Source organism: Nanorana parkeri, unplaced genomic scaffold, assembly GCF_000935625.1.
Source record: "Nanorana parkeri isolate BGI_ZX_2015 unplaced genomic scaffold, ASM93562v1 scaffold897, whole genome shotgun sequence".
Taxonomy (NCBI): Eukaryota; Metazoa; Chordata; class Amphibia; order Anura; family Dicroglossidae; genus Nanorana; species Nanorana parkeri.
Window position 1 is genome coordinate 591190 of NW_017307165.1, and position 15157 is coordinate 606346.

At 47.3% G+C, this 15157-nt stretch overlaps 1 protein-coding gene across 1 annotated transcript in view; it reads right to left on the minus strand.

The window, feature by feature from the left end:
• Nucleotides 1-578: 578 nt before the first annotated feature.
• The window catches only part of BRINP1 (BMP/retinoic acid inducible neural specific 1), an 84354-nt gene continuing 69775 nt past the window's right edge, over nt 579-15157 (minus strand). The window contains exons 6-7 of the mRNA XM_018565867.1: nt 5287-5509; nt 579-1916 (exon numbers count right to left, since the gene is read on the minus strand). Of these exons, the coding sequence (XP_018421369.1) occupies nt 776-1916; nt 5287-5509 (1364 nt within the window). The 3' untranslated portion in view covers nt 579-775. The remainder of the gene's footprint in view (nt 1917-5286; nt 5510-15157) is intronic.

The following is a 15157-nucleotide window of genomic DNA, read 5'->3' on the forward strand; positions in this document are numbered from 1 at the left end:
CTCTCTGCATCGGTCAGACACACCCCTATGTGAATCCCGGACATGGGGCAACCCTACGCCTAATATGGCCGATTAGAGAGCCGCTGGCACCTCTGTCTGAAGTTCAGCCCGGCCAGCCTGGATTGCCATCGGCCGAATCAAGGTGATCCAGGCCAGCCGGGGCCTATTTTCACTGGTGGGCCTCCAATAACCCCTATGTTAATCCAGCCCTGGCTTTGGGAACTAAATGAAGGGCAAAATCTGTGATCAGGAGAGTCCGGCTGGGCTTAAAATGGGCCCAGCGGAGAAAAAAAAATCAAGTAAAAGAGAGAAGCAGCAGTTCAGGTAATTTTAGAAGATGAATACTGCATGTGCAATGTATTTTTATGGCATAATTCACATTTAACTGTACATATAACACAATGTTTTTACTTTGTTTCAGACCATAACATTCATGGAGAGCTCAGTTAACAAGGGAGCTGCAGATCTTTCATGTAAATGGGAAGCGATATAATAGGATTGACCAAGTTGCCTTTAAAGGGATTTATTCTCCAAGTACCCTGACTGTGTTGTTTTTTTTTGTCTATGGTTACTGATTCCCACTTCCCACCCCCCCAAAATAATAAAAAAAATACATAAAAGGAAGTATGTAAATATACTCCATTTTATACTTTGCAGCATAATCATAGTCAGGTCATAAGGTAGATCCTAAAAGAATTAAAGTCCACCTAAATCCCTCAGAGGTTCGAACCTCTGAACTTCCAACGATCTTACTCGAGAGAAAGGAATGGGAAGGTTAACAAAGTTTGAGTGTCATGTGATCGGGTTGCTTCAGTATCTCAGTGTTGTACAAGTCCAGGGCATGGTTGACGCGTATGATTTCGCTATTGGTCAACTTCAATCGATGCTTCAGCATACACGAGAAGAGGTCTAGCTGCGCCTTTCCCGGCGCGGTCGGTGGAGCCAGGCGATTGATTCGCTCCCGGATGTCCAACATGAGAAGCATGACCGAGGACGAGGAATAAAACTGGCCCCCTTGGGAGTAGGACTGGTTGACTTGCTGGACTGCACTGCGCAAGAGGTCCGGGTTGAATCGTAAGCTGTACCCATACAGCTGGACCTCGGATATCTTCACGTAGAACTGTCGTTTCGTAGGATCGGACAGGTCCACCGGACCTTGGCCTGTGTCGTTACGCAGGAGGGTAGGTAGGCGCGTACGGCTGCGCAGGTAAATATGTACAGTTTCAAAAAAGGTTTTCCAGCGATTGCCCAGGAGGAGAGTCCAATTGTAACACTGACTGTTTTGGAGCCGTGTCTTCTCCCATCTCGGGTAACCGTGTTCACCAAACGGCATGCTCCATCCTTCCGAGTGGCTCCCGCTAAACGGGTTGACGTACACAAAGAAGCTGGGATCCAGAGTCGTGTTCCGGGCCTGGCAAATGCGCATGGACATCCCGATGACCATGTGGATGAACTCAACCCTGTTTTTGTTACTTTTCAGGGTCAGCGACATTCTTTTCCTCCAACGGGGATCAAAGTAGGTGTCTAACCGGATCTCGTTGCTAATGAACGTGGTGTGCACGTGGAGACGGGAGTCCATCTTCTGCAAGAGGTAGCGCAGCTCCTGATCCTGGAAGTCCAGCTCGGTCTCCAGGCTCATGAACTGCTCGCTGCGTTCCGAATCCACGTTCTGCGCCTCGCACCGGCCGCGGTACAATTTGTATCCCTTGTTGCAGGAGCCGCAGAGTGAGATGTTTGCCATGCTGCACATGGCGCAACTTTGGTTGCCTCCGATGATGCAAGGAATGGGCCGTTGGCACAGCGTGCTGCCGCCGTGGCACACGCAATTCCGTTGGCTCTCCAGGAACGTGCCCCAGAATCCGTTCTCGTTGCAGTAAAGAAGTGATTGTACTCGAGCCAGCCACTGTTGGATCGTTCTGAAATAAAAAGGGTTAGACGTATATTACGGCACCTCTTGGAATGTTTAAACATAGAATTTCAACAGATTTAACATGTAGAAATATTGGGCTGGAATGCTTCACGTCCTTGGAAAACATTTTTAGGCATACAGTGCAAACACAGAGTTTAGGGTATTAAGAAACTATTCTTTAAACTGTGTGTAGTGGTTTTGTGGACCACATTGATGCGATTGACCGTTCACAATCAAATGACGGCAAGATACTATATAGCATTGTGATGACTTAAAGGAGAACTATGAGGCGAGTGAAAATCATCATCCTCATAGTTCGAGCCGGCCTGTGACAATGAGACTGTCACAGGTCGGCTCAATAGATCGGGAAGTGAGCGAACACATACGGTCGCTCGTTCACTTCTCGATCCTGTCCCTGCAGAGAGAGGTGACTGTCACTCACAGCTCCCTGCAGGGATTCCCCCCCCTCCCCACTCCGATCCTCCAGCACTGACTGGAAGAACGAACGGGGGAGGTGGCGGGCACAGCTGGCTCTGCCTCTAAATAGGCAGAGCCAGCTGTCACTCACGCAGCTGGGTGGATCTCGACCGTAATGTCGGGGAACCTTCCCGGCTGCGGCGGTCTCAGTATACCGCTCGCGGTATGCTGAGCTTTGGGTAACGGGAGGACGCTAGTTTATGTCCTCCCGTGACCCTTAGGAGAACTATGGGGAAAAGCCCTGACCCCATAGTTCTCCTTCAAAGGTAAAGTCTAAAAATAATACATGCCCACATATTCATAGAAGAAAAAAATATACAGTTATAATTTTTTTTGCATTGGAGCCAGTTGAGCATTGCAACTATGATGAGTGGATCGTGGGTGCAATGGTCTGGCTCCTGTAGACTCTTCCTCCCATCCCTGTCCATACCGAGGTATGAATATTCAGTAGCAGGGACGGGAGGAAGTGTGGACAGGGGCATCTCTAGACGTCCTGCCGCCTGAGGCCGGTGTTCTATCAAATGTTTGTGACTAGGTTGGAAGGTGTGAACGGTGAAGTAATCCCACCCTATTTTACAGCGGTGGAATGCGTGACCGCCCATTGGGCCAAGCATTTCAACGCTTTGTCATCTGTCCCAGGGCAGATCGCCTTTGTTGATCGCGTGTGCAGGAGAATCGACCTTCATTACCTCCTCTGCCTGGAACAGCTGATCGGTCCTCAAATGTCACTTCTATCCGACTCTGTAAGTGCGATCTCACATTCCACCGCACTCACACAGTCGGATAGAAGTTACATTTGAGGACCGATCAGCTGTTCAAGGCAGAGGAGGTAATGTAGATCGATTCTCCTGCACATGCACAGTGAGCCGATCTGCTCTGGAACAGCTGACAAAGTGTTGGAATGCTTGACCTAATGGGCGGTCACACATTCCAGCGCTGTAAAACTGGACGGGATTATGTTAAAATGTGTGAAGGCGTCACCGGTCACACATTCAAACCTTGCCACGAACTTTGATAGAACACCTGCAGGGGGGGTGCTCATGATGCACCTTCTGGGGGCAGGTAGGGGTTGGGGAATGGTAAGTTGCGCTCATTGCAAGTTCTGGTGGGGGGAGGCGGCTTGTTGTGGATGTTCTGGAGGCATGGGCATCTCTTGGTGCACGGCACGCCAGCCAGAGCGTCCCGCTCAGCTCCTGGCAACCAGTGACATCCGTGGACTGGGTGGGACAACTGAATAATGATAATGTGGTCGCGCCGTTGCCGATAATGATGACGATGTTGATTGCAGTGGTCAGAAATTGCTAATAGAAGGGTTTGGGCCGGGCCGAGTGACAGAAGGTGACTCTGAAGCTGGCACAGAGAGTGCTGGCATGTGCGACACCGAGAAGCCTATTAAGTGCACGCGCTGAAACGTGCCCCCGGTTACCATTTCACCATTTTATAGGATACAAAATATTAAAAAGCTCCCATAGATGTATAAATCATTGCCAGTTAGATTTTTGGAACCTTTTGTACCGGAGCACACAGTTCATCTTGTGTATTCGTGTCAGATTTTTAATTTGTACACCTTCTGGCTCGGCACTGAGGATGACAGAATGTTCATTACTCTAAGATGAATCTTATTCATAGTAAATTGCAGCTTTTTGGAGAAAAACATATTTTTTTTCCAGGTGCTGCAATGTATAATTTTTTTTAATAAAAAAAAAAGATACTAAAGTGTTTGCTATTTGCGCCAAAGAAGTTATGGCCAAAATCTGACATTCACCAAACATTGACAGCAGGTGCATGTGTTTTAAATAACATGCTCATGATGCATGTTCCGGAGGGGGTGGTAACTGTTAGTACACTCCCAGGAATGGGGGTTTGGTGCACATTTCGGGAGGGAGCGGGGCAGATTGTGGTGCACAGCGTCCCGCCCAACTCACTGATGTCACTGGTTTCCAGCAGCTGGGCAGGCCACCAGCTAGGGCTACCCGCTTAGCTCCTGGCAACCAGTTATGTCACAAAGCTGGGCAAGACACCAACCAGGGCATCCCGCTTAGCTTCTGGCAACCAGTGACATTACTGAGCTGAGCAGAATGCCAGCCAGTGTGCTCCAGGCTGCTAAGAGCTCTTGCACCTTGGGAAGCTCTGGCTGGAAAGGGGGCAGCAGGCACACCTGCTTTATGTATATGGGCCTTACACATCACAGCTCTTAGCAACTGGGAAGCTCTGGCCGGAAAGGTGCCGGTGTCCATCCTTTATGTATATGGACCTTACACATCCCAGCTCTTAGCAACTGGGAAGCTCTGGCCGGAAAGGTGCCGGTGTCCATCCTTTATGTATATGGACCTTACACATCCCAGCTCTTAGCAACTGGGATGCTCTGGCTGGAAAGGTGCCGGTGTCCATCCTTTATGTATATGAATAATGTGAAACCTCGCGCCACTACTCTAATCAAGTTAAGCAGCAGCTGAAATCTGTGTGGTCAGATATAACGTATGAAATTAATGGTAAAAGCCGCGCTGTGTGAATGAGACCGCAAAAGTGTCAGATATAGTAGATACTGACCTTGGAGTAATGTGATCATTACTTGGATCACATTACTCCAAGGTCAGTATCTACTATATCTGACACTTTTGCGGTCTCATTCACACAGCGCGGCTTTTACCATTAATTTCATCCTTTATGTATATGGACCTTACACATCCCAGCTCTTAGCAACTGGGATGCTCTGGCCGGAAAGGGGACAGCATGGAAAATTGCAACCATTGTGCCTGCCGCCCCAGTGACCCAAAGAGATGCCACCTAGGGCAACAGCCTTAGGCTGCCTCATTCCCTAATTCTAAGGACCGCCCTGATAGTACAGCTGGTAAACCTAAACAACATTGTTAATCTGGCTTATTCAACACAAAACTTACCTTTCTCTGGGTAACTGGTGATTGGGATTGTGTTTGCAGCGCAGGCTTAGACTGAACAGCTTTCGCGCCGTGTGCTGCATCTTTTGGCGTTGGACGTCTAGAGAATTCTGTAGGAGTTTGTAACGACTTTGCAGTTCCCAATCATTTCCCCAGTGCTGGTGAATGGCTCCAATGCTTAGGAAGTGGCTGCTGGGTAAGCGTCTCATGAAAGATTTAAACTCATCTGCAGAGGAATATAAAAAATGAAACAGAGTATTGATAACACTTTCAAGAAAGAGTAAGAGATTAAGACTTTTTCAAGTGCCTACCGCTATGATGGAAATCTTATGACTGTAGGAACGAGGTTTGAGGAATGTTATACTGGAAATAATGTTTTGGGGTTTTTTTTCATGCCGCTAGTGTATAACGAGACACACAGAATGGGATTTTTATTATATTTTTTTATTTGCTGTAACAATATTGTTGCTTTCCTTTCTTAAATAGAATGCCTGTATAGCTGTCAGATACGGTATATCCTGTAGTAAATGATTCAACATGACCCACTTGACCAAGTAGACAATGTTCCGGAACTTTTGTTGGAGCCAGGCTGCCTTGTCACACGTTACTACAATGCACATTAAGGCACAATACAATATGTGCTGCGGTGTCCTTAATTTAGAATGAACAAATACAATAGGTGGCAACAAACCTGCACAGCCAATTCGGATAGCATGTGCTGAATGACTGATGGATTCGTTAATTCTGTCCTCTCAGTCAAACCCCACCAATAAAACACATGGACTGCGTGACTTGGATTTTGAAACGAACGCAGCAGCTCTTCTTTATTCAACCAGATACAAAATGGCACATGGCATTCAGAATAACCAGAATAAACATTTTCTGAAGGCCGTTGGGTACGAGAAGGGGTCATTGGTGTCCATTGCCAGAAGCATTACTAGAAAACACCCATGTGCCCAGACACACCAACACTGGCTCGAGGACAGCTCCAAAATTGATTATTCATGACTCACCAAGGGACCAAGCCCCATCAACAACTGACACCAGCAAGGGGAATCTCAATCCATCAACAGCTGTAAACAAGGTAAGACGGGTGGGACATTCTTCTTTTCTCTACCACTTTCCAAAAAGAACTCTCAGCAGGCTCCTACCCCTGTAGCTTCTCCTTACCACTTGTTACCAGTGGTGCATGCTGGGAGAGGGTATAACTGTTTAGGAGGGACCTTGGGAAGTCAGTTGAGTTGAGCCTCCCCATGGGGCTGCTGCCTGGGGAAGGGTGCTGTGGATTGTCTGATCTTTCTAGGCCTGCTGCCTAGGGAAGTGACCATGTGCTCAGACTGAGACCTGGGACTACACTTAAGTGTAGCTTGAAGATGGAGATGACATGGAGCAACATCAACAGGTATTGGGAGCCTGAGAAGTGGACCCTCTACTGAAGCATGGTGATATCTTCTGAAATGGACTAGTAGCTATAACATCAACTATTTCACAGCCGGGAGCTGAAGACATGGATTGGCTTAAAGGTTCTCTATCTGTTAAGGCCATGAATACTTTGTTCTATCATTTTTGGAGTCTACAACATCCTGGGTGTCCTGTGCCCTAACCCTCTCTCCCAAAGTTCTTCAAAAATAGTTCATCAGCATCAGGACATCGGTGTGAAAATCAGTTTTATTTGTCGCCATTGGAGGTTCGGTAAGTTCTTGTTGGGCAACAATGGAACTGTGAATCCTAGACAGGCTAGGAGGGATCGATCTATCCAGCGGTTCCTTCAGGGGTGAGCGCTACCCCTATAACTTGGCATGTTCTATTGATCGTGCACATATTGTTCAAGGATGGCTGGAAGGTAGCTTCTGTAACCCTCACAGGCCATTTAATGTCCATTACACCTTTAGAAAATGCCAAAATATCATTTTAATTTCATTGTACCCATTGACAGTAATATTTTACCAAAATTAGAATCTCTTAGACTTGGCCGAAATTGAAGGTACATTATAATTCTCAATTCTCCTTTATCCATAATAATAACGCAGGTAAGGTGGACGGTCGTAAGTGCGAGTGGTCGCAAAACAGGTAAGTCGTTAAGCGAGGAGTATCTGTATCTAAAACCAAATGAACTAAATACAATATTTAAAGTGTATGCCAAGCCAAAACTGTTTTTGAATCTTTATATAGAATAAGAAAATGTTAGAACATCCGTTGGGTTCTGTCCTCCAGGGCTCCGTTAGAGCATTTTTATCTGTGTCTGTTGCAGTTAGAGATTTTCCGTCCCTTGCTGTCTAGTAAAACGCTGTCAGCAGCACAGACAGAGAGGGGAAAACTCTCTGACGGAGCCACAAATAGCAATAAAAATGTGCAATAGAGATTAAAAAAAAATATAATCAAACCCTCTATTTATTACTCCATTATAATTTATAAGCTTTTTGTGTACTTGGAACCCCTACAAAATAATGCCGCGATGGAGATAATTTTAAATGGGGGCATTTGGACTCCGAGTACACTGTAAATAAAACATGACTTCTTTATTGCTATTAGTCTAAAAGCAATTCGACATGCAAATATCTCAAATATACATAAAAGAGAATACAACCGGCTGGACCATCCATACGGTGAATTGCAAACACTGCTAGGCATGTTTTATTAATAGTGTGCTCGGAGTCCAAAAATCCCTATTTAAACTTATCTCTATTGCAGCCATAAAAATGTGATGGGGGTTTTAACTCTTTTCAGCTCCAGAACAAAGTTTTGGCTGGACATAAACTTCACAGCGACTATCTCAGCAATAAAAAGTGCCCCCATTAAGGAGAAAGTGAATACGCTGCCTTGATGCACAGGGATCACAAGGTGTGGTTTCCTTCAGAAGCCGACACTTCCGGGAGTGTCAATCTCCAGACAGGTCCTGAGTAAAATGACAGGAAAGAATAGGCATACACAGTGGGGAAGATCACCGGGGCCAATGACTCAGAGATCTCCCCACCAAGATGGGATGGGGACAACTGGGGTGTTTGGATGGAGAAGTTCTCCATCCAAACACCCAGCGCCACCTGGGGCACATGTCTCCCCTAGCTTCGGCTCTGGGCATAGGGTCTACATGACAATGATTGGTCGAGGGTAGGTAGTCTAGAAGGCAGTGGCGTAACAATCGCCATAGCGACTCAGGAGGCCGCTATGGGGCCCGTGGCACAGGGGGGGCTGGGCCAGATACCGAGCGGACTGCCTGGGTCGCTATGGCATCCACTGCTGGTGGCTTTCACAGGCGGCTCTGAAGAAGAATGCGCTGCTGTTCAGATCACTGACCGTAATCTGTGCAGCAGCGCGTTCGTCTCCAGAGCCGTTGCTGAGTCAATGAGAGCCAGCAGCGGCGGTGGAGGAGGCCGGACCCGGCAGGGGAGCAGGAGGCAGGGCCCGTGGTCGACAGCAGGGGAGGAGGCGGGGCCCGGTGACGGAGAAGGAGGTGGGCCCGGTGACGGAGGAGGAGTCGGGGCCCATCAGCGAGCGTGGAGGAAGAGGAGGAGGACAGGTAAGGAGTGCGACCAGCCCACCTAAGGGTGACTCTGCAGAGCCCACCATAGATAGTCTATGGTGGGCTCTGCAGGATCACCCTCAGGTGGGCTGTGTGGGATCTCAAGTGGGCTCTGCAGGGGGTATAACTAGAAATCACAGGGCCCCATACAAAATTTTGCTATGGGGCCCTGTGATTTCTTGTTACGCCCCTGCTAGAAGGGGTTTAAGATATGGACTGAGGAAGCAAACAGTTGCATCTTCAGTTGGGAGTTAGCACATGGCAAGTGAATTTCTCACCCACTCGCCCTACATTTACAGGGGATTTAATATGTGGCTGCTACTGGCTGGGGGAGGTGGTAGGATTAGTGCTGGCTGGATTGTTCGGGGGGACCCATCTCAGGTATGGAGTCCACAATTTCATTGCGGTCAACTGGAGTGACCTAGGATTCATGGTTCAGGTTGGTCTCGGAGGTTATTTGTGAGTTGTCCCCAAGGTTGTGTGCTGTGTGTCAATTATAGTTTAGTGGTTCTGCAGTGACAGGGTTGGGTTGGTGATGGTGCCTTCATAGGCCCACAACCCTAATCTGCAGAGAGGAATGTTGGGGTAAAATGTGTTTTGTACCTGTATTTTATAGTGTTTTGTAATAAAAGGCTGATAAGGCCATTAACTCCAATCTGTGTGTGGTTTGTTATTTGCGGGCAAGGTATTTAGAGAGCTTGGAGGAGTGGGTGGCATAGCAGGATGTTAACTGGAAACATATGTTCTCTCGTTGTTATGTGTCCCCCGCAGGGGTTTTCCTTCTGCTGACCCCCCACGCTACTACAGGGAACAGTCATTTTACTGTAAGTCAGGGTAACTAACATTTTGAGTGGGTGTAGCTGAAGGGTGAATGTTCTTCCAAAATACACAATATAAGTGTTAGGATACACACTAAGACCTGTAATCATTATTTGTAAGCCCTGGACCTAAAATACATACGCTTTTTATTAAAATAAGGAGGAGGTGGTAGAAAAAGAGGCTACAAAACACTGGGAAACACAACACCAAAAAAAAACTGGAAAAGAGGCACCTGCAAAATCGACGTTGCAACCAACCATAAACCAAGATTGCCAATGCCTTTGGCTTATCTGTGCCCTGAAAGCCATTTCACTCTTCTAGGAACCTGCTTCCTGGTCCTCACCACTGGTCACTGAGGCCCTCCTCATAGTGATGAACAATAGTAGGGCAATGGAGGTGGGACAGGGCATGGGACAAACACCAACATCCTACAGGATGTCAATCTATTCTTAGCAGGATCAGGTTCCTTTGAAGCTCTGAAGAATTATGGAAGATATTGTATATGCAAGCGCCACCGCCTGCATTCCCATCTTGGTGCCGATTCACTGTGCTACAGGTCATGAAAGGTAATCTTTAACTAGGTTGAAAAAAAAGACACAAATTCATCAACTTCAAACTTCTGCAAACCTCAGCAGTTTTGGTCCCCGTTTAGCAGTTTTGGCATCTGCTAAATACTAAATGTATACACAGTATGTATAATATGTTAATCTGCTGTTGATGGTTTCCTTGCTGCAGTGCTATGTGCCAGACTTCTGTTGAATTTGATGATTCCTCAAATCTTCTCAAATATAAGGACTACAACCATGAAAACTGCTTACCCGACCTCACAAAAGGCATTCAAATACATCTTCTGGATCTAAATATATCAATGCTGCCTTGTGCCTGGCCAAGAGAACTCCAAAAGCTTGCATTGAAATGTATTCAGTTAACCAATAGATTGTAATGCCTACGTTTTCGCTTTCATCGTGCCACCACAAGGTGGAAGAAAGCGAGCCATTTTTTACCCTCACTGCCCCACATGGTGTGGTGTACTACATTTGTAAGTACATTTTAAAGTGTAGGTATAATCAAATATCTCCCAGCCCCCTCTCTCTCCCTTAGTTAAATCACACCCCCCCTCCCTAGCCCCTTAATTAGATCATCCCCCCTCCCTAGAACCTCGTCCCCGCCGCTACGATAGCCTCCGGTTCTCTTCCCTTGATAAATAAAATGTATCAAGGGGAGAGGACCACAGCAAGTGCCACTCTCAGGGAATCTGCCGCTCCAGGCAAACGCCTTGTTTGCCTCGCGGCAGATACGCCCCTGACCCTAGCCTTGCTCCTCTGCAGCCATTGGTAATTAAATTGGGTCTTGAATCCCAATTGCATGCCCGGGTATCTGTACCGTAGTGTGTGTATCATTTCAGCACAAGGGGCGAAGGGGGTTCTTCTCAGTTAGATCAGTCAGGGCCTGGAACTCGCTGCCACATGCTGTGATTTCGGCTGAGAGTGTGGAATCATTCAAGAGGCGATTGGACGATTTCCTCAGGGACCGTAATATACAGGGGTACAAGTACTCTTCAGAATGAGAACACACAGTGACCTATATATACGCACACATCAGTAGGACCATACACACACACACAATAGGTTGGACTTGATTGACATATGTCTTTATTCAACCTCAAATACTATGTAACCAGTGGTGTAACAATCACCATAGCGACCCAGGCGGCCGCTATGGGGCCCGGGGCACAGTGGGGCCCGGCCAGATGCAGTGCGGGCCGCCTGGGTCGCTATGGCATCATCTGCTGGTGGCTTTCACTGGTGGCTCTGAAGAAGAATGCACTGTTGTTCAGATCACTGACAGTAATCTGTGCAGCAGCGCGTTCCTCTCCACAGAGTCAATAAGAGCCAGCAGCGGCGGTAGAGCAGGTTGGACCCGGCAGTGGAGGAGGAGGTGGGGCCAGTGGTCGGCAGCAGGGGAGGAGGTGGGGCCCGGTGATGGAGAAGGAGGCGGGTCCGACGACGGAAGAGGAGGCGGGGCTCATCAGCGAAATGTAACTATGCAACTATGATAAAATAAGCCACTAAGGCTCCAGCAAGACAATGCAATTCATATTTCTCCAGCAGCGCACGGTAATAGGTTCACGTGAAAACACATGAAAATGAAAAATTCAAAGTAAGTTGCCGCATTGTTTGTTTACTGCTGTGCCTGTTAATAACTTCACCGAAAAGTCCTCGTAACACAAGTCATTCCAAAGTTATTATGCCAAAATAAAGGAGCAGAGCGCATCACTTTTCCCAGCATCACTGCCAGTTTTATGAATGCAGAGTCCTTTTGATCTACTGTATATGCAATCTTTAATTTCAGTTTTACATTCAAAGTAAACATTTGTTAAAGTGTAGGCCAAGGAAAGTTTTGTTTGTTTGAAGTGTAGCGATAACTCCACGCAAGCAGCCGCTGTTTGCCCGGTCCACATCTAGGTCGGTCGAGGGGCTGATTTCCAGCTGCGCCCATTAGCACTAACCGCCCTCTTCCGGTGCCCATAGATTGATGCCCACTTCAGTAGTATGATGCTAATTGAACATTTTATTGAACATCTCCTTAGGGAGGGAGGGTATTGTAGTTCCAGGTGTCCAGGGTTAAACATCACCCACTCCAGACTCACCGGATCTTATAACAGTAGCCATGTAGATCCACTTGACCCCATCAGATAGCCACTGATATACTATACAGTCCAGATGGATGTAGATACTCAGACACAAGAAGGCACCGACCATGCTCTGAAGCCCACATAGTTCCAGGGCACTCCAAGAGCCTGCACTGGTCCTGGTCCTCTTTCCATCCCTAGGGCCTCCTCCCTGTTGGAGGCCACAGGGAAACATGTTCCCTCACTTCAGACCATGCCCACCCCAGGCCTCGGCCTAGCTTGGGGGGCAGACTGAACAGGACCCAGCCCTATTCCATGGCTGGTCCCCGGCGAGAGAGCGAGCACATGGCAGCTCCCACCAATATATGTACACTCTCCCAGCAGGCACCACTGGCTGAGTGAAGCCCAGTAATTGGCTGCTGTACTGTACACACATTACAGTGTCTCCTATTGGCTGCCCCACAATATGACACAATATGAGTCTCACTCCGCCCAGGGGGGTACATACAATGCCAGACACCTGGGATTAACCACATAATTGCTACTACAAATCCAGCCAGGCTGTCTACAGCCCTGTCTATCATTAAATGCATTGCATAGTAGTCACATCACAAAAGGTGATGGGCGCTACAGAAGTTTTAGATTGAATGGTGAGAGGTTAGATCCACTGCCATTTTTTAATTGTTGTCTGCATTGAAGGGTTAAAGGCTGATTCCGCCTCCCAATTTGTCCTGGTGAAAAAGGTAGTAATGGAAAATCCTCCATCTGGGACACCTGTGCCTATGGCAACTCTCTGAGACAGTTTTTCTCAACCGGGGTTCTGTGGAAGCCTACGGTTCCTCCAAAAAATTGCTAGGGGCTTGAGCAATGGCAGATTTATCTATGCCAGTGTAGTACTGGTTTCAGTGTCACTTGGCAAAGCCATTGGAGTGGATCCAGTGGAGCATCTACCCTCATCTCTCAGGAAAGTAATCATTGACACGAAAGATCTTGTTAGCTATCTGTAAAGGGAGCTTTCTTCCCTATAATCAACAAAGTAATGGACATTGGTAATGGACCACTGACTGCCAAAGTAAGGAGGGCATGTCTCCCACTGACCACTAGTGTATAAGAACCCTTCTTCACTGACCACTAATGTAGGGTGGCCCTAGGAGGCACCAAAGAGGGCTTGACTCACATTGACCACCAATGTAAGAGGACCCTTCTTCACTAACCACTAATACAGGTTGGCCCTAGGAGGCACAATTCCCACTGACCACTAGTGTAAGAGGACCTTTCTACACTGATCACCAATGTAGGGTGGCCCTAGGAGGCACCAAAGAGGGCTTGATTCCCACTGACCACCAGTGTAAGAGGACCCTTCTATACTGACCACCAATGTAGGGTGGCCATAGGAGACACCAAAGTGGCTTGTCTCCAACTGACCACCAGTGTATGAGGACCCTCCTTCACTGATCACCAATGTAGGGTAGCCCTAGGAGGCACCAAAGGGGCTTGTCTCCTACTAACCTCCAGTGTATGAGGACCCTTCTTCACTGATCCCCAATGTAGGGTAGCCCTAGGAGGCACCAAAGAGGGCTTGATTTCCACTGGCCACTAGTGTAAGAGGACCCTTCTATACTGGCCACCAATGTAGTGAGGCCCAAGGAGGCATCAAAGAGGGCTTGATTCCCACTGACCACCGGTGTAAGAGTACCCTTCTATACTGGCCACCAATGTAGCGAGGCCTTAGGAGGCACCAAGGGGGCAAATCTCACACTGACCACCAGTTTAAGAGAGCTCTTCTTTACTGATCACCGATATAGGGTGGCCCTTCCTAACCAACCATTAATGTAAGGGGCACATTTCTTTTCTACTTGTTATTATTTTTTGTTTTGTGTTCAAATACTCTAGGTATGTCCCTTACTTTATTATTTTATTTATAACTATAATCAATAATATTTTATAAATACAGTATATACAACTGAGTGTCTCCAAGAGGGACACAGGCAGCAAAAAGTAACCTGACAGGGGCTTCAACCCTTCCTCACTTATCTAAAACTATAAAAAATATACATTCACTATAACCTAAGTGTGTGAAGTCAGAATAAGATCTTCCCATTGTAATAAAGCATCGGAGGGGCGAGCACAACAAGAGTTCATTTTTTACCATAAAAAAATCAATTCCGACTGAGGCTCCTCTAATGAAAGAAGACTTCAAAGTGTAAATCTTTCATCGCATCTCTGAGAGAACGTTGCTTTGTAAAAAGGATATTCAAGCCTTTTATTGACCCATCGAAAGGCAAACCAATCCCATATAAATGGAATTATCATTGCCTGTCACGTTTAACCAATAATCAATAATGCTAAGTGACCCTTTGAATCAATTTCAAACAAGTCGGAGTATGAGGGCATTCTGTACAAATGAGGTCTAGACTGATTAATATTTAACTGTATAGAAAGTCATTCTACCCTCCACTAGAATGGCGGCACCTATACTGTTACACTTCATTACATGGGTTAGCTTTTGGTTCCAAGGCGGGTTCTCTCAACTGGGGTTCCACCACTGGCCACTGGTGAAGCGGACTTACTGTACATAATGCCTAATGGTGGCTTCAGTTGTCCATTCAGAAAGCACCACCTTTTATCATTAAAGAGCCACCCTTGAACTCCAGCCAGTGACTTTGCCTAAGTTAAAGGAGAACTATGAGGCGAGTGCTTTTCACTCCCCTCATAGTTCTAGCCGACCTGTGACAATGAGACTGTCACAGGTGGGCTCAGTAGATCGGGAGGTGAGCGAACACATGCCGGCGTTCACTCACTTCTCGATCCTGTCACGGCTCTCTCCCGTGACAGGGGAGGGGCTGGATTCCCCCCTCCCCCACTCCGATCCGCCAGCGCTGACTGGCGGAACGGACGGGGGA